This window comes from Oncorhynchus masou, chromosome 5 (genome assembly GCF_036934945.1).
Source record: "Oncorhynchus masou masou isolate Uvic2021 chromosome 5, UVic_Omas_1.1, whole genome shotgun sequence".
Lineage (NCBI taxonomy): Eukaryota > Metazoa > Chordata > Actinopteri > Salmoniformes > Salmonidae > Oncorhynchus > Oncorhynchus masou.
In genome coordinates, this window is record NC_088216.1 from 8,771,908 (window position 1) to 8,796,907 (window position 25,000).

General features: G+C 48.0%; 2 protein-coding genes across 2 annotated transcripts in view; one reads left to right on the forward strand and one right to left on the reverse strand.

The window, feature by feature from the left end:
• The window catches only part of LOC135532479 (zinc finger protein 436-like), a 781,678-nt gene that overhangs the window by 118,902 nt on the left and 637,776 nt on the right, over nt 1-25,000 (forward strand). The window lies entirely within an intron of this gene.
• LOC135532795 (protein sidekick-1-like) overlaps nt 1-25,000 on the reverse strand; it is a 346,541-nt gene that overhangs the window by 6,366 nt on the left and 315,175 nt on the right. Inside the window, exons 37-41 of the mRNA XM_064960236.1 lie at nt 8,953-9,133; nt 6,806-6,943; nt 3,521-3,682; nt 1,939-2,064; nt 717-881 (exon numbers count right to left, since the gene is read on the reverse strand). Of these exons, the coding sequence (XP_064816308.1) occupies nt 717-881; nt 1,939-2,064; nt 3,521-3,682; nt 6,806-6,943; nt 8,953-9,133 (772 nt within the window). The remainder of the gene's footprint in view (nt 1-716; nt 882-1,938; nt 2,065-3,520; nt 3,683-6,805; nt 6,944-8,952; nt 9,134-25,000) is intronic.

The window sequence follows — 25,000 nt, forward strand, 5'->3', positions numbered from 1 at the left end:
AGGCCTTTATAAGCAGTCTGGAGACAGGATGGAGACATATCACTGTTATGAAGGCCTTTATAAGCAGTCTGGAGACATATCACTGTTATGAAGGCCTTTATAACCAGTCTGGTGACAGGATGGAGACATATCACTGTTATGAAGGCCTTTATAAGCAGTCTGGTGACAGGATGGAGACATATCACTGTTATGAGGGCCTTTATAAGCAGTCTGGTGACAGGATGGAGACATATCACTGTTATGAAGGCCTTTATAACCGGTCTGGAGACATATCACTGTTATGAAGGCCTTTATAAGCAGTCTGGTGACAGGATGCTGTTGATACTGTTACAGCTGGAGCTGCTTCAGTCTGACACTAGATGGCAGCACGGTGTTAACACAGAGACTGTGTGTGTGTGTGTGTGTGTGTGTGTGTGTGTGTGTGTGTGTGTGTGCGTGTGTGTGTGCGTGTGCGTGTGTGTGTGTGCACGCGTGTGTGTGTGTGTGTGTGTGGTGTGTATGTGGTGTGTATGTGGTGTGTGTGTGGTGTGTCTGTGTTGTGTGTGTGTGTGTGTGTGTGTGTGTGTGTGTCTGTGGTGTCTGTGGTGTGTGTGTGTGTGCGCGCGTGTGTGTGTGTGTGTGTGTGTGTGTGTGTGTGTGTGTGTGTGTGTGTGTGTGTGTGTGTGTGTGTGTGTGTGTGTGTGTGTGTGTGTGTGCGTGTGTGCGTGTGTGTTTACCAGCGAGCGCGGTGGATGGCGTGCTGGGTTCTCCATAACCGTAGCGATTGACAGCGATGACACGGAACTCATATCCGACCCCTGACCTCAGACGGTCCATCTCCACGGTTACTGACCTACTGCTGGCGGGGAGGAGCCTGACAAACGAGTCCCACATCCCTTCATCTGAAGAGCGAGAGAGAAAGAGAGAGAGGAGGGAAGAGTGAGAGGAGGAGAGAGACGGGGAAGAGAGAGAGGGGGGAAGAGTGAGAGGGAGAGAGAGGGGGGAAGAGTGAGAGGGGGAGAGTGAGAGGGAGAGAGAGGGGGGAAGAGAGAGGGGGGAAGAGTGAGAGGGAGAGAGAGGGGGGAAGAGTGAGAGGGGGAAGAGTGAGAGGGAGAGAGAGGGGGGAAGAGAGAGGGGGGAAGAGTGAGAGGGAGAGAGAGACGGGGAAGAGTGAGAGGGAGAGAGAGTAGGAAGGGAGAGAAGGAGGGTAGTGAGAGAATGTAAAAGGAAGTGTAAATATCATTAGTGATAGAAGGATAGAGAAGACACACACCACAGACACACACCACAGACACACACCACACACACACACACACACACACACACACACACACACACACACACACACACACACACACACACACACACACACACACACACACACACACACACACACCACAGACACACACCACAGACACACACACACACCACAGACACACACACACACACACACCACACACACACACACCACAGACACACACACACACACACACACACACAGACACACACACACACACACACACCACAGACACACACACACACCACAGACACACACACACACACACACACACACACACACACACACACCACAGACACACACACACACACACACACACACACACCACAGACACACACCACAGACACGCACACACACACACGCACACACAACAGACACACACCACAGACACACACACACACACACACACACACACACACACACACACACACACACACACACACACACACACACACACACACACACACACACACACACACACACACACACACACACACACACACCATACACACACCACAGCCACCACACACACGCACCACAGACACACACCACACACACCACAGCCACCACACACACACACCACAGCCACCACACACACGCACCACAGACACACACCACACACACCACAGACACACACCACGGACACACATAGGCTTGCTCACCTGAGGGACGAGCCTCGATGACGTAACCTATGACAGGTCCCGCCCCCGCGTCTCCCTCCGACCAATGAATGGTCAGCGCCGAGGAGGACTTGGTGACTGACATCTCCATGGGCGAACCAGGGGTGCCTGGGGGAGAGAGGGAGGAGCCATTCAGACCATATAAACACAGAGACCTGTAGATGTTGGGGATGTTATTATAGCAGGTCTGGAGCTGAACACACATAAACCTAACACACTTAACACACACCTCACACACTTCACATACACATGGCATTGAGGAATATACTACCTCAGTCATTGGCTTCATCAATAAGTGCATCCCCACAGTGACTGTACGTACATATCCCAACCAGAAGCCATGGATTACAGGCAACATCCACATAAAGGCTAGAACTTTCAAGGATCGGGAGACTAATCCGGACGCTTATAATAAATCCCGCTATGCCATCAGACGAACCATCAAACAAGCAAAGCGTCAATACAGGATAAAGATTGAATCCTACTACACCAGCTCTGACGCTCGTCAGGCTTGAAAACTATTACGGACTACAAAGAGAAACCCTGACGCAACCTGCCCATTGACGCGAGCCTACCAGACGAGCCAAATGCCTTTTATGCTTGCTTCAAGGCAAGCAACACTGAAGCATGCACGAGACCACCAGCTGTTCTGGATGACTGTGTGATAATGCTCTCGGTCGTCGATGTGAACAAAACCTTTAAACAGGTCAACATTTACAAAGCCACTGGGCCAGACAGATTACCAAGACGTGTACTTGAAGCATGCGCTGACCAACTGTCAAGTGTCTTCACTGACATGTTCCCCTGACAGAGTCTGTAATACCAACATGTTTCAAGCAGACCAACACAGTCCCTGTGCCCAAGGAAGTGAAGGTAAACTGCCTAAATGATTACCGCCCCATGGGACTCACGTCGGTAGCCATGAAGTGCTTTGAATGGCTGGTCGTGGCTCACATCAACAGCCTCCTCCCGGACACCCGAGACCCAATCCAATTCGCATACCGCCCCAACAGATCCACAGATGCTGCAATCTCAATCGCCCTCCACACTGCCCTTTCCTCACCTGGACAAGAGGATCACCTCTGTGAGAATGGTGTTCATTGACTACAGCTCAGCGTTCAACACCATAGTGCCCACGAAGCTGATCACTAAGCTAAGGACTCTGGGACTAAACACTTCACACACACATCTCACACACTACACATACACCTCACACACTAAACACACTCACCTCACACACAACACACACACACCTCACACACAACACACACACACCTCACAAACAACACACACACACCTCACACACTAAACACACACACCTCACACACTAAACACACTCACCTCACACACAACACACACCTCACAAACAACACACACACACCTCACACACTAAACACACACACCTCACACACTAAACACACTCACCTCACAAACAACACACACACACACCTCACAAACAACACACACACACCTCACAAACAACACACACACACCTCACAAACAACACACACACACTATACACACACACCTCTCACACACACCCCAAACCCCCCCCTCTCCTTACCCTGTAGAGGTTGTGAGGTGACGTTACAGTGGGCAGCAGGTCCGTAGCTGACTGTTCTGGCCTGGACACTGAACCTGTAGATTACTCCTTTAGTCAGGTCTCTGACCTTCAACCAACGCTGCCAGCTACCCTTCACATCCACCGTCACCACCCGACTCACACCTAGACACGCACACACACACACACACACACACACACACACACACACACACACACACACACACACACACACACACACACACACACACACACACACACACACACACACACACACACACACACACACACACACACACACACACACACACACACACACATTAAAACATGTATAGATATATAAACACCATTAAACACCAGTTACCCTGTACAGGCTGTGTGGGTTGGTAGACCACCCTGTACCCCTCCACTACCCCGTTAGAAGGCTGTGTGTGTTGCTAGGTGTGTGTGTGTTAGTTACCCTGTACAGGCTGTGTGTGTTGCTAGGTGTGTGTGTTAGTTACCCTGTACAGGCTGTGTGGGTTGGTAGACCACCCTGTACCCCTCCACTACCCCGTTAGAAGGCTGTGTGTGTGTTAGTTACCCTGTACAGGCTGTGTGGGTTGGTAGACCACCCTGTACCCCTCCACTACCCCGTTAGAAGGCTGTGTGTGTGTGTTAGTTACCCTGTACAGGCTGTGTGTGTTGCTAGGTGTGAGTGTTAGTTACCCTGTACAGGCTGTGTGGGTTGGTAGACCATTAAACACCAGTTACCCTGTACAGGCTGTGTGTGTTGCTAGGTGTGTGTGTTAGTTACCCTGTACAGGCTGTGTGTGTTGCTAGGTGTGTGTCTTAGTTACCCTGTACAGGCTGTGTGGGTTGGTAGACCACCCTGTACCCCTCCACTACCCCGTTAGAAGGCTGTGTGTGTGTTAGTTACCCTGTAAAGGCTGTGTGGGTTGGTAGACCACCCTGTACCCCTCCACTACCCCGTTAGAAGGCTGTGTGTGTGTTAGTTACCCTGTAAAGGCTGTGTGGGCTGGTAGACCACCCTGTACCCCTCCACTACCCCGTTAGAAGGCTGTGTGTGTGTGTTAGTTACCCTGTACAGGCTGTGTGTGTTGCTAGGTGTGTGTGTTAGTTACCCTGTACAGGCTGTGTGTGTTGCTAGGTGTGTGTGTTAGTTACCCTGTACAGGCTGTGTGGGCTGGTAGACCACCCTGTACCCCTCCACTACCCCGTTAGAAGGCTGTGTGTGTTGCTAGGTGTGTGTGTTAGTTACCCTGTACAGGCAGTGTGTGTTGCTAGGTGTGTGTGTTAGTTACCCTGAACAGGCTGTGTGGGCTGGTAGACCACCCTGTACCCCTCCACTACCCCGTTAGAAGGCTGTGTGTGTTGGTAGACCACCCTGTACCCCTCCACTACCCCGTTAGAAGGCTGTGTGTGTGTTCGTTACCCTGTACAGGCTGTGTGGGCTGGTAGACCACCCTGTACCCCTCCACTACCCCGTTAGAAGGCTGTGTGTGTTGCTAGGTGTGTGTGTTAGTTACCCTGTACAGGCTGTGTGGGTTGGTAGACCACTCTGTACCCCTCCACTACCCCGTTAGAAGGCTGTGTGTGTGTTCGTTACCCTGTACAGGCTGTGTGGGCTGGTAGACCACCCTGTACCCCTCCACTACCCCGTTAGAAGGCTGTGTGTGTGTTAGTTACCCTGTACAGGCTGTGTGGGTTGGTAGACCACCCTGTACCCCTCCACTACCCCGTTAGAAGGCTGTGTGTGTGTTCGTTACCCTGTACAGGCTGTGTGGGCTGGTAGACCACCCTGTACCCCTCCACGACCCCGTTAGAAGGCTGTGTGTGTGTTCGTTACCCTGTACAGGCTGTGTGGGCTGGTAGACCACCCTGTACCCCTCCACTACCCTCTTAGAAGGCTGTGTGTGTGTTAGTTACCCTGTACAGGCTGTGTGGGCTGGTAGACCACCCTGTACCCCTCCACGACCCCGTTAGAAGGCTGTGTGTGTGTTAGTTACCCTGTACAGGCTGTGTGGGCTGGTAGACCACCCTGTACCCCTCCACTACCCCGTTAGAAGGCTGTGTGTGTGTTAGTTACCCTGTACAGGCTGTGTGGGCTGGTAGACCACCCTGTACCCCTCCACTACCCAGTTAGAAGGCTGTGTGTGTGTTAGTTACCCTGTACAGGCTGTGTGGGCTGGTAGACCACCCTGTACCCCTCCACTACCCCGTTAGAAGGCTGTGTGTGTGTTAGTTACCCTGTACAGGCTGTGTGGGCTGGTAGACCACCCTGTACCCCTCCACGACCCCGTTAGAAGGCTGTGTGTGTGTTAGTTACCCTGTACAGGCTGTGTGGGCTGGTAGACCACCCTGTACCCCTCCACGACCCCGTTAGAAGGCTGTGTGTGTGTTAGTTACCCTGTACAGGCTGTGTGGGCTGGTAGACCACCCTGTACCCCTCCACTACCCCGTTAGAAGGCTGTGTGTGTGTTAGTTACCCTGTACAGGCTGTGTGGGCTGGTAGACCACCCTGTACCCCTCCACGACCCCGTTAGAAGGCTGTGTGTGTGTTAGTTACCCTGTACAGGCTGTGTGGGCTGGTAGACCACCCTGTACCCCTCCACTACCCAGTTAGAAGGCTGTGTGTGTGTTAGTTACCCTGTACAGGCTGTGTGGGCTGGTAGACCACCCTGTACCCCTCCACTACCCAGTTAGAAGGCTGTGTGTGTGTTAGTTACCCTGTACAGGCTGTGTGGGCTGGTAGACCACCCTGTACCCCTCCACTACCCAGTTAGAAGGCTGTGTGTGTGTTAGTTACCCTGTACAGGCTGTGTGGCTGGTAGACCACCCTGTACCCCTCCACTACCCAGTTAGAAGGCTGTGTGTGTGTTAGTTACCCTGTACAGGCTGTGTGGGCTGGTAGACCACCCTGTACCCCTCCACTACCCAGTTAGAAGGCTGTGTGTGTGTTAGTTACCCTGTACAGGCTGTGTGGGCTGGTAGACCACCCTGTACCCCTCCACGACCCTGTTAGAAGGCTGTGTGTGTGTTAGTTACCCTGTACAGGCTGTGTGGGCTGGTAGACCACCCTGTACCCCTCCACGACCCTGTTAGAAGGCTGTGTGTGTGTTAGTTACCCTGTACAGGCTGTGTGGGCTGGTAGACCACCCTGTACCCCTCCACGACCCCGTTAGAAGGCTGTGTGTGTGTTAGTTACCCTGTACAGGCTGTGTGGGCTGGTAGACCACCCTGTACCCCTCCACGACCCCGTTAGAAGGCTGTGTGTGTGTTAGTTACCCTGTACAGGCTGTGTGGGCTGGTAGACCACCCTGTACCCCTCCACGACCCCGTTAGAAGCGCTGGGCGCCCCCCAGGAGACGTTGACACTCCATCCTGTCACCTCCGAAAACGACAGGAAACTAGGCTGGCTGGGGGCTGGGGGGGGGAGAGGTTACACAGGTCATCATTACATTCAAACCATCGAAATGTTCTACTTTAATAACACAGACCTGGGATCAGATACTATTAGATGTGTGTGTGTAAGGGTCTTGGCCTCCCGGGGTTAGAGGTTAGGGAACCTACCAGCCTGTAGGGTCTTGGCCTCCCGGGGTTAGAGGCTAGGGAACCTACCGGCCTGTAGGGTCTTGGCCTCCCGGGGTTAGAGGTTAGGGAACCTACCAGCCTGTAGGGTCTTGGCCTCCCGGGGTTAGAGGCTAGGGAACCTACCGGCCTGTAGGGTCTTGGCCTCCCGGGGTTAGAGGTTAGGGAACCTACCGGCCTGTAGGGTCTTGGCCTCCCGGGGTTAGAGGTTAGGGGTTGGAGGTTAGGGAACCCACCGGCCTGTAGGGTCTAGGCGCGCTGGGGTTAGAGGTTAGGGGTTAGAGGTTAGGGAACCTACCGGCCTGTAGGGTCCTGGCGCCCCGGGGTTAGGGGTTAGAGGTAAGGGAACCTACCGGCCTGTAGGGTCTTGGCGCCCCGGGGTTAGGGGTTAGAGGTTAGGGAACCTACCGGCCTGTAGGGTCTTGGCCTCCCGGGGTTAGAGGTTAGGGAACCTACCAGCCTGTAGGGTCTTGGCCTCCCGGGGTTAGAAGTTAGGGGTTAGAGGTTAGGGGTCATGGCGGCCCGGGGTTAGGGGTTAGAGGTTAGGGAACCTACCAGCCTGTAGGGTCTTGGCGCCCCGGGGTTAGAGGTTAGGGAACCTACCAGCCTGTAGGGTCTTGGCGCCCCGGGGTTAGAGGTTAGGGAACCTACCAGCCTGTAGGGTCTTGGCCTCCCGGGGTTAGAAGTTAGGGGTTAGAGGTAAGGGAACCTACCGGCCTGTAGGGTCATGGCGGCCCGGGGTTAGGGGTTAGAGGTTAGGGAACCTACCAGTCTGTAGGGTCCTGGCGCCCCGGGGTTAGGGGTTAGAGGTTAGGGAACCTACCGGCCTGTAGGGTCCTGGCGCCCCGGGGTTAGGGGTTAGGGAACCTACCAGCCTGTAGGGTCTTGGCCTCCCGGGGTTAGAAGTTAGGGGTTAGAGGTTAGGGAACCTACCGGCCTGTAGGGTAGTGGCGCCACAGGGTTAGAGGTTAGGGGTTAGGGGTTTGGGAACCTACCAGCCTGTAGGGTCCTGGCGCCCCGGGGTTAAGGGTTAGAGGTTAGGGAACCTACCAGCCTGTAGGGTCCTGGCGCCCCGGGGTTAGAGGTTAGGGAACCTACCAGCCTGTAGGGGCCTGGCGCCACGGGGTTAGAGGTTAGAGGTTAGGGAACCTACCGGCCTGTAGGGGCCTGGCGCCACGGGGTTAAGGGTTAGAGGTTAGGGAGCCTACCAGCCTGTAGGGTCTTGGCCTCCTGGGGTTAGAGGTTAGGGGTTAGAGGTTAGGGAACCTATCGGCCTGTAGGGTCTTGGCCTCCCGGGGTTAGAGGTTAGGGGTTAGAGGTAAGGGAACCTACCGGCCTGTAGGGTCATGGCGGCCCGGGGTTAGGGGTTAGAGGTTAGGGAACCTACCAGTCTGTAGGGTCCTGGCGCCCCGGGGTTAGGGGTTAGGGAACCTACCGGCCTGTAGGGTCCTGGCGCCCCGGGGTTAGGGGTTAGAGGTAAGGCAACCTACCGGCCTGTAGGGTCTTGGCGACCCGGGGTTAGAGGTTAGGGGTCATGGCGGCCCGGGGTTAGGGGTTAGAGGTTAGGGAACCTACCGGCCTGTAGGGTCCTGGCGCCCCGGGGTTAGTGGTTAGGGAACCTACCGGCCTGTAGGGTCTTGGCGCCCCGGGGTTAGGGGTTAGAGGTAAGGGGTTAGAGGTTAGGGGTTAGAGGTTAGGGGTTAGAGGTTAGGGGTTAGAGGTAAGGGAACCTACCAGCCTGTAGGGTCCTGGCGCCCCGGGGTTAGGGGTTAGAGGTTAGGGAACCTACCAGCCTGTAGGGTCCTGGCGCCCCGGGGTTAGGGGTTAGAGGTAAGGGAACCTACCGGCCTGTAGGGTCCTGGCGCCCCGGGGTTCGCTGGGCGGACCGTCTCCAGCCACGTTGAAGGCAGACAGCGTGACGAGGTAGGACGTGTAACACGTGAGGTTGACCAGACGAACACGCCTGTCAGGAACAAACACCACCTTCTCCGTCTCGTTCTGTCTGTCACCCTGCCAGCAGTGGATCTGATCACAGGAAACAGGAAGTCACACAGGACGTGAAGTGAGACCCATTTTCTACTGAGACAATGCTTCCTTTCGGGTTGTACCCAGAATGCTCAATATTCTGCCGTTGGCTTGAATTCTGATGTGTTGACCTGATGTGTCCAGCAGAATGATGTAGTGATGTATTCTATAACAACATGACCTGATGTGTCCAGCAGAATGATGTAGTGATGTATTCTATAACAACATGACCTGATGTGTCCAGCAGAATGATGTAGTGATGTATTCTCTCTAACAACATGACCTGATGTGTCCAGCAGAATGATGTAGTGATGTATTCTCTATAACAACATGACCTGATGTGTCCAGCAGAATGATGTAGTGATGTATTCTCTATAACAACATGACCTGATGTGTCCAGCAGAATGATGTAGTGATGTATTCTCTATAACAACATGACCTGATGTGTCCAGCAGAATGATGTAGTGATGTATTCTCTATAACAACATGACCTGATGTGTCCAGCAGAATGATGTAGTGATGTATTCTATAACAACATGACCTGATGTGTCCAGCAGAATGATGTAGTGATGTATTCTCTATAACAACATGACCTGATGTGTCCAGCAGAATGATGTAGTGATGTATTCTCTATAACAACATGACCTGATGTGTCCAGCAGAATGATGTAGTGATGTATTCTATATAACAACATGACCTGATGTGTCCAGCAGAATGATGTAGTGATGTATTCTCTATAACAACATGAACTGATGTGTCCAGCAGAATGATGTAGTGATGTATTCTCTATAACAACATGACCTGATGTGTCCAGCAGAATGATGTAGTGATGTATTCTCTATAACAACATGACCTGATGTGTCCAGCAGAATGATGTAGTGATGTATTCTCTATAACAATATGACCTTGTCATGTCTTGTTATGTCTGTTCCTGTCCTTTCTCTTCACTCTGTCTCTCTCTGCTGGTCTTTTTAGGTTACCTTCTCTGTCTCTCATTCTTCAGCTGTTCTACATCTCCTCTAACTAGCTCATTCACTCTTTCACACCTGTTCTCTCTTCCCCCTCTGATTAGGTCTCTATTTCTTTCTCTGTTCCTGCTACTTTCAGGGTCTGATTCTTGTTTGTGTTTTTTGATGCCAGAAGCAAGCTGTCGTCTCGTTTGCTTCCACCTTGTCCTGTCCTGTCGGAGTCTGCCTGGCAGGTGCCACCTGCACTATACTAACGTTCTTTTTGTTCCGCTGACAACGTTGGAAGAGGATTTATGCCATTCCTGTTTTTTCATTAAAGAACTCTGTTTTCTGTTAAAACCGCTTTTGGGTCTTCACTCAAATTCATAACAGAAGAATCAGACCAAGAATGGACCCAGCGGCTCCGGACCCTTTTCACTCCGCCGTCGAGATCCAGGGAGCGATGCTAGGCAGACACGAGGAGGAATTGTCTGCTGCTCGACATGCCGTTGAGACCCTGGCCGTCCAAGTCTCCGACCTCACAAGACAGGTTCACCAACTCCACCTCGATCCACCGCCCACTTCCAGGGTTTCCGAGTCTCCGGAGCCCAGGATCAACAACCCGCCGTGTTACTCTGGGGAGCCCACTGAGTGCCGCTCATTCCTCACTCAGTGTGATGTGGTGTTCTCTCTCCAGCCCAACACTTACTCCAGGAGCGCAGCCCGCATCGCCTACGTCATTTCTCTCCTTACCGGACGGGCGCGTGAGTGGGGCACGGCAGTCTGGGAGGCGAGGGCTGAGTGTATTAACCAGTATCAAGACTTTAAGGAGGAGATGATACGGGTTTTTGACCGTTCTGTTTTTGGGGAGGAGGCTTCCAGGGCCCTGTCTTCCCTATGTCAGGGGAATCGATCCATAACGGATTATTCTATTGAGTTTCGCACTCTCGCTGCCTCAAGTGACTGGAACGAGCCGGCTTTGCTCGCTCGTTTTCTGGAGGGTCTCCTCGTCGAGGTTAAGGACGAGATCCTCTCCCGGGAGGTTCCTTCCAGTCTGGACTCCTTAATAGCTCTCGCTATTCGCATAGAGCGACGGTTTGATCTTCGTCGCCGAGCTCGAGGAAAGGAGCTCGCGTTCTCCGCTGCTCCCCTCTCCACATCACTGCCACCTGCCGCATCACTGCCACCCTCCTCCGCCGGCTCGGATGCTGAGCCTATGCAGCTGGGGGTATCCGCATCTCGGCCAAGGAGAAGGAACGGAGAATCACCAATCGCCTCTGTCTCTACTGCGGCTCCGCTGGTCATTTTGTCACCTCATGTCCAGTAAAAGCCAGAGCTCATCAGTAAGAGGAGGGCTACTGGTGAGCGCAACTACTCAGGCCTCTCCTTCTGGATCACGCACTACTTTTCCGGTCCATCTCCGCTGGCCCGGTTCATCTGCTTCCTGCAGTGCCTTGATAGACTCTGGGGCGGAGGGCTGTTTTATGGACGAGACCTGGGCTCGGGAACATGACATTCCTCTCAGACAGTTAGGGAGCCCACGGCCTTGTTCGCTTTAGATGGTAGTTCTCTCCCCAAGATTCAGCGTGAGACGCTGCCTTTAACCCTCACTGTCTCTGGTAATCATAGCGAAACCATTTCTTTTTTAATTTTTCGTTCACCTTTTACACCTGTTGTTTTGGGTCATCCCTGGCTAGTGCGCCATAACCCTTCTATTAATTGGTCTAGTAATACTATCCTATCCTGGAATGTTTCTTGTCATGTAACCTGTTTAATGTCTGCTATCCCTCCTGTTTCCTCTGTCTCTACTTCACAGGAGGAGCCTGGCGATTTGACAGGGGTGCCGGAGGAGTATCACGATCTGCGCACGGTGTTCAGTCGTTCCAAGGCCACTTCTCTCCCTCCACACCGGTCGTATGACTGTAGTATTGATCTCCTTCCGGGAACTACTCCCCCCGGGGTAGATTATACTCTCTGTCGGCTCCCGAACGTAAGGCTCTCGAGGATTATTTGTCGGTTTCGCTCAACGCCGGTACCATTGTCTCCTCCTCCTCTCCCGCCGGAGCGGGGTTTTTTTTTGTTCAGAAGAAGGACGGGTCCCTGCGCCCATGCGTGGATTATCGAGGGCTGAATGACATAACAGTTAAGAATCGTTATCCGCTTCCTCTTATGTCTTCAGCCTTCGAGATCCTGCAGGGAGCCAGGTTTTTCACCAAATTGGACCTTCGTAACGCCTACCATCTCGTGCGCATCAGGGAGGGGGACGAGTGGAAGACGGCGTTTAACACTCCGTTAGGGCACTTTGAATACCGGGTTCTTCCTTTCGGCCTCGTTAACGCTCCAGCTGTCTTTCAGGCACTAGTTAACGACGTCCTGAGAGACATGCTGAACATTTTTGTTTTCGTTTACATGGATGATATCCTGATTTTTTCTCCGTCTCTCTCGATTCATGTTCAGCACGTGCGACGCGTCCTCCAGCGCCTTTTGGAGAACTGTCTTTATGTGAAGGCTGAGAAGTGCATTTTTCATGCCGCCTCTGTCCCTTTTCTCGGTTCCGTTATTTCCGCTGAGGGCATTAAGATGGATCCCGCTAAGGTCCAGGCTGTCATTGATTGGCCCGTTCCTAAGTCACGCGTCGAGCTGCAGCGCTTTCTGGGCTTCGCTAATTTCTATCGTCGTTTCATCCGTAATTTCGGTCAGGTGGCAGCTCCCCTCACAGCCCTTACTTCTGTTAAGACGTGCTTTAAGTGGTCCGTTTCCGCCCAGGGAGCTTTTGATCTTCTTAAGAATCGTTTTACATCCGCTCCTATTCTTGTTACACCTGACATCTCTAGCCAGTTTGTTGTTGAGGTTGACGCGTCAGAGGTGGGCGTGGGAGCCATTCTTTCTCAGCGCTCTCTCTCTGACGGCAAGGTCCATCCTTGCGCGTTTTCTCTCATCGCTTATCGCCGTCAGAACGTAACTATGATGTTGGTAATCGCGAACTGCTCGCCATCCGCTTAGCCCTAGGCGAATGGCGACAGTGGTTGGAGGGGGCGACCGTTCCTTTTGTCGTTTGGACTGACCATAGGAACCTTGAGTACATCCGTTCAGCCAAACGACTTAATGCGCGTCAGGCTCGTTGGGCTCTGTTTTTCGCTCGTTTCGAGTTTGTTATTTCTTATCGTCCGGGCTCAAAAAACACCAAGCCTGATGCTTTATCTCGTCTCTTCAGTTCTTCTGAGGTCTCCACCGACCCCGAGGGGATTCTCCCTGACGGGCGTGTTGTCGGGTTGACTGTCTGGGGAATTGAGAGGCAGGTAAAGCAAGCACTCGCTCACACTCCGTCGCCGCGAGCTTGTCCTAGGAACCTTCTGTTCGTTCCCGTTCCTACTCGTCCGGCCGTTCTTCAGTGGGCCCACTCTGCCAAGTTAGCCGGCCACCCCGGCGTTCGGGTACGCTCGCTTCCATTCGCCAGCGTTTCTGGTGGCCCACTCGGGAACGTGACGCGCGTCGATTTGTCGCCGCTTGTTCGGTCTGCGCGCAGACTAAATCTGGGAACTCTCCTCCTGCCGGCCGTCTCAGACCGCTTCCCATTCCCTCTCGACCGTGGTCTCACATCGCTTTAGATTTTATCACCGGACTGCCTTCATCAGCGGGGAAGACAGTTATTCTTACGGTTGTCGATAGATTCTCTAAGGCGGCTCATTTCATTCCTCTCGATAAGCTCCCTTCTGCTAAGGAGACGGCTCAGATCATTATCGAGAATGTTTTCCGAATTCATGGCCTTCCGTCTGACGTCGTTTCCGACAGAGGCCCGCAGTTCACGTCTCAATTTTGGAGGGAGTTTTGCCGTTTGATTGGGGCTTCCGTCAGTCTCTCGTCCGGCTTTCATCCCCAGTCTAACGGTCAAGCCGAACGGGCCAATCAGACTGTTGGTCGCATTTTACGCAGTCTTTCTTTTCGTAACCCTGCGTCTTGGTCAGAACAGCTCCCCTGGGCAGAGTACGCCCACAACTCGCTTCCCTCGTCTGCTACCGGTCTATCCCCTTTTCAGTGTAGCCTCGGGTACCAGCCTCCGCTGTTCTCATCTCAGCTCGCCGAGTCCTGCGTCCCCTCCGCTCAGGCTTTTGTCCAGCGTTGCGAGCGCACCTGGAAGGGGGTCAGGTCGGCACTTTGCCGTAATAGGGCGCAGACTGTGAGGGCCGCTAATAAGCGTAGGACCAAGAGTCCTAGATATTGTTGCGGTCAGAGAGTATGGCTCTCCACTCAGAACCTTCCCCTTAAGACAGCTTCTCGCAAGTTGGCCCCGCGGTTCATTGGTCCGTTCCGTATTTCCTAGGTCATTAATCCTGTCGCAGTGCGACTTCTTCTCCCGCTATCTTCGTCGCGTTCACCCGGTCTTCCATGTCTCCTGTGTTAAGCCCGTTCTTCGCGCCCCCGCTCGTCCCTCCCCCCCCCCATCCTTGTCGAGGGCGCACCCATCTACAGGGTTCGTAAGATTTTGGACATGCGCCCTCGGGGCCGTGGTCATCAGTACCTAGTGGATTGGGAGGGGTACGGTCCTGAGGAGAGGAGTTGGGTTCCCTCTCGGGACGTGCTGGACCGTTCGCTGATCGATGATTTCCTCCGTTGCCGCCAGGTTTCCTCCTCGAGTGCGCCAGGAGGCGCTCGGTGAGTGGGGGGGGGGTACTGTCATGTCTTGTTATGTCTGTTCCTGTCCTTTCTCTTCACTCTCTCTCTCTGCTGGTCTTTTTAGGTTACCTTCTCTGTCTCTCATTCTTCAGCTGTTCTACATCTCCTCTAACTAGCTCATTCACTCTTTCACACCTGTTCTCTCTTCCCCCTCTGATTAGGTCTCTATTTCTTTCTCTGTTCCTGCTACTTTCAGGGTCTGATTCTTGTTTGTGTTTTTTGATGCCAGAAGCAAGCTGTCGTCTCGTTTGCTTCCACCTTGTCCTGTCCTGTCGGAGTCTGCCTGGCAGGTGCCACCTGCACTATACTAACGTTCTTTTTGTTCCGCTGACAACGTTGGAAGAGGATTTATGCCATTCCTGTTTTTTCATTAAAGAACTCTGTTTTCTGTTAAAACCGCTTTTGGGTCTTCACTCAAGTTCATAACAGACCTGATGTGTCCAGCAGAATGATGTAGTGATGTATTCTCTATAACAACATGACCTGATGTGTCCAGCAGAATGATGTAGTGATGTATTCTCTATAACAACATGACCTGATGTGTCCAGCAGAATGATGTAGTGATGTATTCTCTATAACAACATGACCTGATGTGTCCAGCAGAATGATGTAGTGATGTATTCTCTATAACAACATGACCTGATGTATCCAGCAGAATGATGTAGTGATGTATTCTCTATAACAACATGACCTGATGTGTCCAGCAGAATGATGTAGTGATGTATTCTCTATAACAACATGACCTGATGTGTCCAGCAGAATGATGTAGTGATGTATTCTCTATAACAACATGACCTGATGTGTCCAGCAGAATGATGTAGTGATGTATTCTCTCTAACAACATGACCTGATGTATCCAGCAGAATGATGTAGTGATGTATTCTATAACAACATGACCTGATGTGTCCAGCAGAATGATGGAGTGATGTATTCTATAACAACATGACCTGATGTATCCAGCAGAATGATGTAGTGATGTATTCTCTATAACAACATGACCTGATGTGTCCAGCAGAATGATGTAGTGATGTATTCTCTATAACAACATGACCTGATGTGTCCAGCAGAATGATGTAGTGATGTATTCTCTATAACAACATGACCTGATGTGTCCAGCAGAATGATGTAGTGATGTATTCTCTATAACAACATGACCTGATGTGTCCAGCAGAATGATGTAGTGATGTATTCTCTATAACAACATGACCTGATGTGTCCAGCAGAATGATGTAGTGATGTATTCTATAATAACAACATGACCTGATGTATCCAGCAGAATGATGTAGTGATGTATTCTATAACAACATGACCTGATGTGTCCAGCAGAATGATGGAGTGATGTATTCTATAACAACATGACCTGATGTATCCAGCAGAATGATGTAGTGATGTATTCTCTATAACAACATGACCTGATGTGTCCAGCAGAATGATGTAGTGATGTATTCTCTATAACAACATGACCTGATGTGTCCAGCAGAATGATGGAGTGATGTATTCTATAACAACATGACCTGATGTGTCCAGCAGAATGATGTAGTGATGTATTCTCTATAACAACATGACCTGATGTGTCCAGCAGAATGATGTAGTGATGTATTCTCTATAACAACATGACCTGATGTGTCCAGCAGAATGATGTAGTGATGTATTCTATAACAACATGACCTGATGTATCCAGCAGAATGATGTAGTGATGTATTCTATAACAACATGACCTGATGTGTCCAGCAGAGTGATGTAGTGATGTATTCTCTATAACAACATGACCTGATGTGTCCAGCAGAATGATGTAGTGATGTATTCTCTATAACAACATGACCTGATGTGTCCAGCAGAATGATGTAGTGATGTATTCTCTATAACAACATGACCTGATGTGTCCAGCAGAATGATGTAGTGATGTATTCTCTATAACAACATGACCTGATGTGTCCAGCAGAATGATGTAGTGATGTATTCTCTATAACAACATGACCTGATGTGTCCAGCAGAATGATGTAGTGATGTATTCTCTATAACAACATGACCTGATGTGTCCAGCAGAATGATGTAGTGATGTATTCTCTATAACAACATGACCTGATGTGTCCAGCAGAATGATGTAGTGATGTATTCTATAACAACATGACCTGATGTGTCCAGCAGAGATGATGTAGTGATGTATTCTCTATAACAACATGATGATGTAGTGATGTATTCTATAACAACATGACCTGATGTGTCCAGCAGAATGATGTAGTGATGTATTCTATATAACAACATGACCTGATGTGTCCAGCAGAATGATGTAGTGATGTATTCTCTATAACAACATGACCTGATGTGTCCAGCAGAATGATGTAGTGATGTATTCTCTATAACAACATGACCTGATGTGTCCAGCAGAATGATGTAGTGATGTATTCTCTCTAACAACATGACCTGATGTGTCCAGCAGAATGATGTAGTGATGTATTCTCTATAACAACATGACCTGATGTGTCCAGCAGAATGATGTAGTGATGTATTCTCTATAACAACATGACCTGATGTGTCCAGCAGAATGATGTAGTGATGTATTCTCTATAACAACATGACCTGATGTGTCCAGCAGAATGATGTAGTGATGTATTCTATAACAACATGACCTGATGTGTCCAGCAGAATGATGGAGTGATGTATTCTCTATAACAACATGACCTGATGTGTCCAGCAGAATGATGTAGTGATGTATTCTCTATAACAACATGACCTGATGTGTCCAGCTGAATGATGTAGTGATGTATTCTCTATAACAACATGACCTGATGTGTCCAGCAGAATGATGTAGTGATGTATTCTATAACAACATGACCTGATGTGTCCAGCAGAATGATGTAGTGATGTATTCTCTATAACAACATGACCTGATGTGTCCAGCAGAATGATGTAGTGATGTATTCTCTATAACAACATGACCTGATGTGTCCAGCAGAATGATGTAGTGATGTATTCTCTATAGCAACATGACCTGATGTGTCCAGCAGAATGATGTAGTGATGTATTCTCTATAGCAACATGACCTGATGTGTCCAGCAGAATGATGTAGTGATGTATTCTCTATAACAACATGACCTGATGTGTCCAGCAGAATGATGTAGTGATGTATTCTCTATAACAACATGACCTGATGTGTCCAGCAGAATGATGTAGTGATGTATTCTCTATAACAACATGACCTGATGTGTCCAGCAGAATGATGTAGTGATGTATTCTCTATAACAACATGACCTGATGTGTCCAGCAGAATGATGTAGTGATGTATTCTCTATAACAACATGACCTGATGTGTCCAGCAGAATGATGTAGTGATGTATTCTCTATAACAACATGACCTGATGTGTCCAGCAGAATGATGTAGTGATGTATTCTCTATAACAACATGACCTGATGTGTCCAGCAGAATGATGTAGTGATGTATTCTCTATAACAACATGACCTGATGTGTCCAGCAGAATGATGTAGTGATGTATTCTCTATAACAACATGACCTGATGTGTCCAGCAGAATGATGTAGTGATGTATTCTATAACAACATGACCTGATGTGTCCAGCAGAATGATGTAGTGATGTATTCTATAACAACATGACCTGATGTGTCCAGCAGAATGATGTAGTGATGTATTCTATAACAACATGACCTGATGTGTCCAGCAGAATGATGTAGTGATGTATTCTCTATAACAACATGACCTGATGTGTCCAGCAGAATGATGTAGTGATGTATTCTATAACAACATGACCTGATGTGTCCAGCAGAATGATGTAGTGATGTATTCTCTATAACAACATGACCTGATGTGTCCAGCAGAGTGATGTAGTGATGTATTCTCTATAACAACATGACCTGATGTGTCCAGCAGAATGATGTAGTGATGTATTCTCTATAACAACATGACCTGATGTGTCCAGCAGAATGATGTAGTGATGTATTCTCTATAACAACATGACCTGATGTGTCCAGCAGAATGATGTAGTGATGTATTCTCTATAACAACATGACCTGATGTGTCCAGCAGAATGATGTAGTGATGTATTCTCTATAACAACATGACCTGATGTGTCCAGCAGAATGATGTAGTGATGTATTCTCTATAACAACATGACCTGATGTGTCCAGCAGAATGATGTAGTGATGTATTCTCTATAACAACATGACCTGATGTGTCCAGCAGAATGATGTAGTGATGTATTCTATAACAACATGACCTGATGTGTCCAGCTGAATGATGTAGTGATGTATTCTCTATAACAACATGACCTGATGTGTCCAGCAGAATGATGTAGTGATGTATTCTATAACAACATGACCTGATGTGTCCAGCAGAATGATGTAGTGATGTATTCTCTAACAACAACATGACCTGATGTGTCCAGCAGAATGATGTAGTGATGTATTCTCTATAACAACATGACCTGATGTGTCCAGCAGAATGAGGTAGTGATGTATTCTCTATAACAACATGACCTGATGTGTCCAGCAGAATGATGTAGTGATGTATTCTATAACAACATGACCTGATGTGTCCAGCAGAATGATGTAGTGATGTATTCTCTATAACAACATGACCTGATGTGTCCAGCAGAATGATGTAGTGATGTATTCTCTATAACAACATGACCTGATGTGTCCAGCAGAATGATGTAGTGATGTATTCTCTATAACAACATGACCTGATGTGTCCAGCAGAATGATGTAGTGATGTATTCTCTATAACAACATGACCTGATGTGTCCAGCAGAATGATGTAGTGATGTATTCTCTATAACAACATGACCTGATGTGTCCAGCAGAATGATGTAGTGATGTATTCTCTATAACAACATGACCTGATGTGTCCAGCAGAATGATGTAGTGATGTATTCTCTATAACAACATGACCTGATGTGTCCAGCAGAATGATGTAGTGATGTATTCTCTATAACAACATGACCTGATGTGTCCAGCAGAATGATGTAGTGATGTATTCTCTATAACAACATGACCTGATGTGTCCAGCAGAATGATGTAGTGATGTATTCTCTATAACAACATGACCTGATGTGTCCAGCAGAATGATGTAGTGATGTATTCTCTATAACAACATGACCTGATGTGTCCAGCAGAATGATGTAGTGATGTATTCTCTATAACAACATGACCTGATGTGTCCAGCAGTGTCCAGCAGAATGATGTAGTGATGTATTCTCTATAACAACATGACCTGATGTGTCCAGCAGAATGATGTAGTGATGTATTCTCTATAACAACATGACCTGATGTGTCCAGCAGAATGATGTAGTGATGTATTCTCTATAACAACATGACCTGATGTGTCCAGCAGAATGATGTAGTGATGTATTCTCTCTAACAACATGACCTGATGTGTCCAGCAGAATGATGTAGTGATGTATTCTCTATAACAACATGACCTGATGTGTCCAGCAGAATGATGTAGTGATGTATTCTCTATAACAACATGACCTGATGTGTCCAGCAGAATGATGTAGTGATGTATTCTCTATAACAACATGACCTGATGTGTCCAGCAGAATGATGTAGTGATGTATTCTCTATAACAACATGACCTGATGTGTCCAGCAGAATGATGTAGTGATGTATTCTCTATAACAACATGACCTGATGTGTCCAGCAGAATGATGTAGTGATGTATTCTCTATAACAACATGACCTGATGTGTCCAGCAGAATGATGTAGTGATGTATTCTCTATAACAACATGACCTGATGTGTCCAGCAGAATGATGTAGTGATGTATTCTCTATAACAACATGACCTGATGTGTCCAGCAGAATGATGTAGTGATGTATTCTCTATAACAACATGACCTGATGTGTCCAGCAGAATGATGTAGTGATGTATTCTCTATAACAACATGACCTGATGTGTCCAGCAGAATGATGTAGTGATGTATTCTCTATAACAACATGACCTGATGTGTCCAGCAGAATGATGTAGTGATGTATTCTCTATAACAACATGACCTGATGTGTCCAGCAGAATGATGTAGTGATGTATTCTCTATAACAACATGACCTGATGTGTCCAGCAGAATGATGTAGTGATGTATTCTCTATAACAACATGACCTGATGTGTCCAGCAGAATGATGTAGTGATGTATTCTCTATAACAACATGACCTGATGTGTCCAGCAGAATGATGTAGTGATGTATTCTATAACAACATGACCTGATGTGTCCAGCTGAATGATGTAGTGATGTATTCTCTAACAACAACATGACCTGATGTGTCCAGCAGAATGATGTAGTGATGTATTCTCTAACAACAACATGACCTGATGTGTCCAGCAGAATGATGTAGTGATGTATTCTCTATAACAACATGACCTGATGTGTCCAGCAGAATGAGGTAGTGATGTATTCTATAACAACATGACCTGATGTATCCAGCAGAATGATGTAGTGATGTATTCTATAACAACATGACCTGATGTGTCCAGCAGAATGATGTAGTGATGTATTCTCTATAACAACATGACCTGATGTGTCCAGCAGAATGATGTAGTGATGTATTCTCTATAACAACATGACCTGATGTGTCCAGCAGAATGATGTAGTGATGTATTCTCTATAACAACATGACCTGATGTGTCCAGCAGAATGATGTAGTGATGTATTCTCAACAGTGATGTATTCTCTATAACAACATGACCTGATGTGTCCAGCAGAATGATGTAGTGATGTATTCTCTATAACAACATGACCTGATGTGTCCAGCAGAATGATGTAGTGATGTATTCTCTATTACAACATGACCTGATGTGTCCAGCAGAATGATGTAGTGATGTATTCTCTATAACAACATGACCTGATGTGTCCAGCAGAATGATGTAGTGATGTATTCTCTATAACAACATGACCTGATGTGTCCAGCAGAATGATGTAGTGATGTATTCTCTATAACAACATGACCTGATGTGTCCAGCAGAATGATGTAGTGATGTATTCTCTATAACAACATGACCTGATGTGTCCAGCAGAATGATGTAGTGATGTATTCTCTATAACAACATGACCTGATGTGTCCAGCAGAATGATGTAGTGATGTATTCTCTATAACAACATGACCTGATGTGTCCAGCAGAATGATGTAGTGATGTATTCTCTATAACAACATGACCTGATGTGTCCAGCAGAATGATGTAGTGATGTATTCTCTATAACAACATGACCTGATGTGTCCAGCAGAATGATGTAGTGATGTATTCTCTATAACAACATGACCTGATGTGTCCAGCAGAATGATGCAGTGATGTATTCTCTATAACAACATGACCTGATGTGTCCAGCAGAATGATGTAGTGATGTATTCTCTATAACAACATGACCTGATGTGTCCAGCAGAATGATGTAGTGATGTATTCTCTATAACAACATGACCTGATGTGTCCAGCAGAATGATGTAGTGATGTATTCTCTATAACAACATGACCTGATGTGTCCAGCAGAATGATGTAGTGATGTATTCTCTATAACAACATGACCTGATGTGTCCAGCAGAATGATGTAGTGATGTATTCTCTATAACAACATGACCTGATGTGTCCAGCAGAATGATGTAGTGATGTATTCTCTAACAACATGACCTGATGTGTCCAGCAGAATGATGTAGTGATGTATTCTCTATAACAACATGACCTGATGTGTGATATTCTCTATAACAACATGACCTGATGTGTCCAGCAGAATGATGTAGTGATGTATTCTCTATAACAACATGACCTGATGTGTCCAGCAGAATGATGTAGTGATGTATTCTCTCTAACAACATGACCTGATGTGTCCAGCAGAATGATGTAGTGATGTATTCTCTATAACAACATGACCTGATGTGTCCAGCAGAATGATGTAGTGATGTATTCTATAACAACATGACCTGATGTGTCCAGCAGAATGATGTAGTGATGTATTCTCTATAACAACATGACCTGATGTGTCCAGCAGAATGATGTAGTGATGTATTCTCTATAACAACATGACCTGATGTGTCCAGCAGAATGATGTAGTGATGTATTCTATAACAACATGACCTGATGTGTCCAGCAGAATGATGTAGTGATGTATTCTCTATAACAACATGACCTGATGTGTCCAGCAGAATGATGTAGTGATGTATTCTCTATAACAACATGACCTGATGTGTCCAGCAGAATGATGTAGTGATGTATTCTATAACAACATGACCTGATGTGTCCAGCAGAATGATGTAGTGATGTATTCTATAACAACATGACCTGATGTGTCCAGCAGAATGATGTAGTGATGTATTCTCTATAACAACATGACCTGATGTGTCCAGCAGAGTGATGTAGTGATGTATTCTATATAACAACATGACCTGATGTGTCCAGCAGAATGATGTAGTGATGTATTCTCTATAACAACATGACCTGATGTGTCCAGCAGAATGATGTAGTGATGTATTCTCTATAACAACATGACCTGATGTGTCCAGCAGAATGATGTAGTGATGTATTCTCTATAACAACATGACCTGATGTGTCCAGCAGAATGATGTAGTGATGTATTCTCTATAACAACATGACCTGATGTGTCCAGCAGAATGATGTAGTGATGTATTCTCTATAACAACATGACCTGATGTGTCCAGCAGAATGATGTAGTGATGTATTCTCTATAACAACATGACCTGATGTATCCAGCAGAATGATGTAGTGATGTATTCTCTATAACAACATGACCTGATGTGTCCAGCAGAATGATGTAGTGATGTATTCTCTATAACAACATGACCTGATGTGTCCAGCAGAATGATGTAGTGATGTATTCTCTATAACAACATGACCTGATGTGTCCAGCAGAATGATGTAGTGATGTATTCTCTATAACAACATGACCTGATGTATCCAGCAGAATGATGTAGTGATGTATTCTCTATAACAACATGACCTGATGTGTCCAGCAGAATGATGTAGTGATGTATTCTCTATAACAACATGACCTGATGTGTCCTCCCCTCTCCATCTCTCCCCTTCTCCTCTCCATCTCTCCCCTTCTCCTCTCCATCTCTCCCCTTCTCCATCTCTCCCCTTCTCCCTCCCTTCTCCATCTCTCCCCTTCTACCTCTCCTCTCCATCTCTCCCCTTCTCCTCTCCATCTCTCCCCTTCTCCCTCTCCTTCTCCCTCTCCTCTCCTTCTCTCTCTCCTCTCCATCTCTCCCCTTCTCCCTCTCCTTCTCCCTCTCCTCTCCTTCTCCCTCTCCTCTCCATCTTTCCCCTTCTCCCTCTCCCTCTCCTCCCCTTCTCCCTCTCCTCCCCTTGCCCCATATCTCCCCTTCTCTTACTTTCACCCACTTCTTCCCTCTCTTCTCATCCTTTCTCTCTTCTTCAAACAAGGAGCATTAGTTATTCCCTCGTTTCCTCTAATCAGGATTCTGCAGGGATCTGAATCCACCGTCTTCCTCCTCCGCTCGGGAAATACTACTTTAACTCCTTTTTATTCTAAATGTGTGTAGGATGTCGGTGTGTGTGTGTGTGATGTCGGTGTGTGTGTGTGATGTCGGTGTGTGTGTGATGTCGGTGTGTGTGTGTGTGTGTGTATGATGTCGGTGTGTGTGTGTGATGTCGGTGTGTGTGTGTGTATGATGTCAGTGTGTGTATGTAGGATGTCGGTGTGTGTGTGTGTGTGTGTGTATGATGTCGGTGTGTGTGTGTAGGATGTCGGTGTGTGTGTGTATGATGTCGGTGTGTGTGTGTAGGATGTCGGTGTGTGTGTGTGTGATGTCGGTGTGTGTGTGTGTGATGTCGGTGTGTGTGTGTGTGTATGATGTCAGTGTGTGTGTGTAGGATGTCGGTGTGTGTGTGTGTGTGTGTATGATGTCGGTGTGTGTGTGTAGGATGTCGGAGTGTGTGTGTGTGATGTCGGTGTGTGTGTGTGTGTGATGTCGGTGTGTGTGTGTGTGTGTGTATGATGTCGGTGTGTGTGTGTAGGATGTCGGAGTGTGTGTGTGTGTGTATGATGTCGGTGTGTGTGTGTGTAGGATGTCGGTGTGTGTGTGTGTGTATAATGTCGGTGTGTGTGTGTAGGATGTCAGTGTGTGTGTGTGTGTGTATGATGTTGGTGTGTGTGTGTGTGTATGATGTCGGTGTGTGTGTGTGTGTATGATGTCGGTGTGTGTGTGTGTGTGTGTGTGTGTAGGATGTCGGTGTGTGTGTGTGTATGATGTTGGTGTGTGTGTATGTAT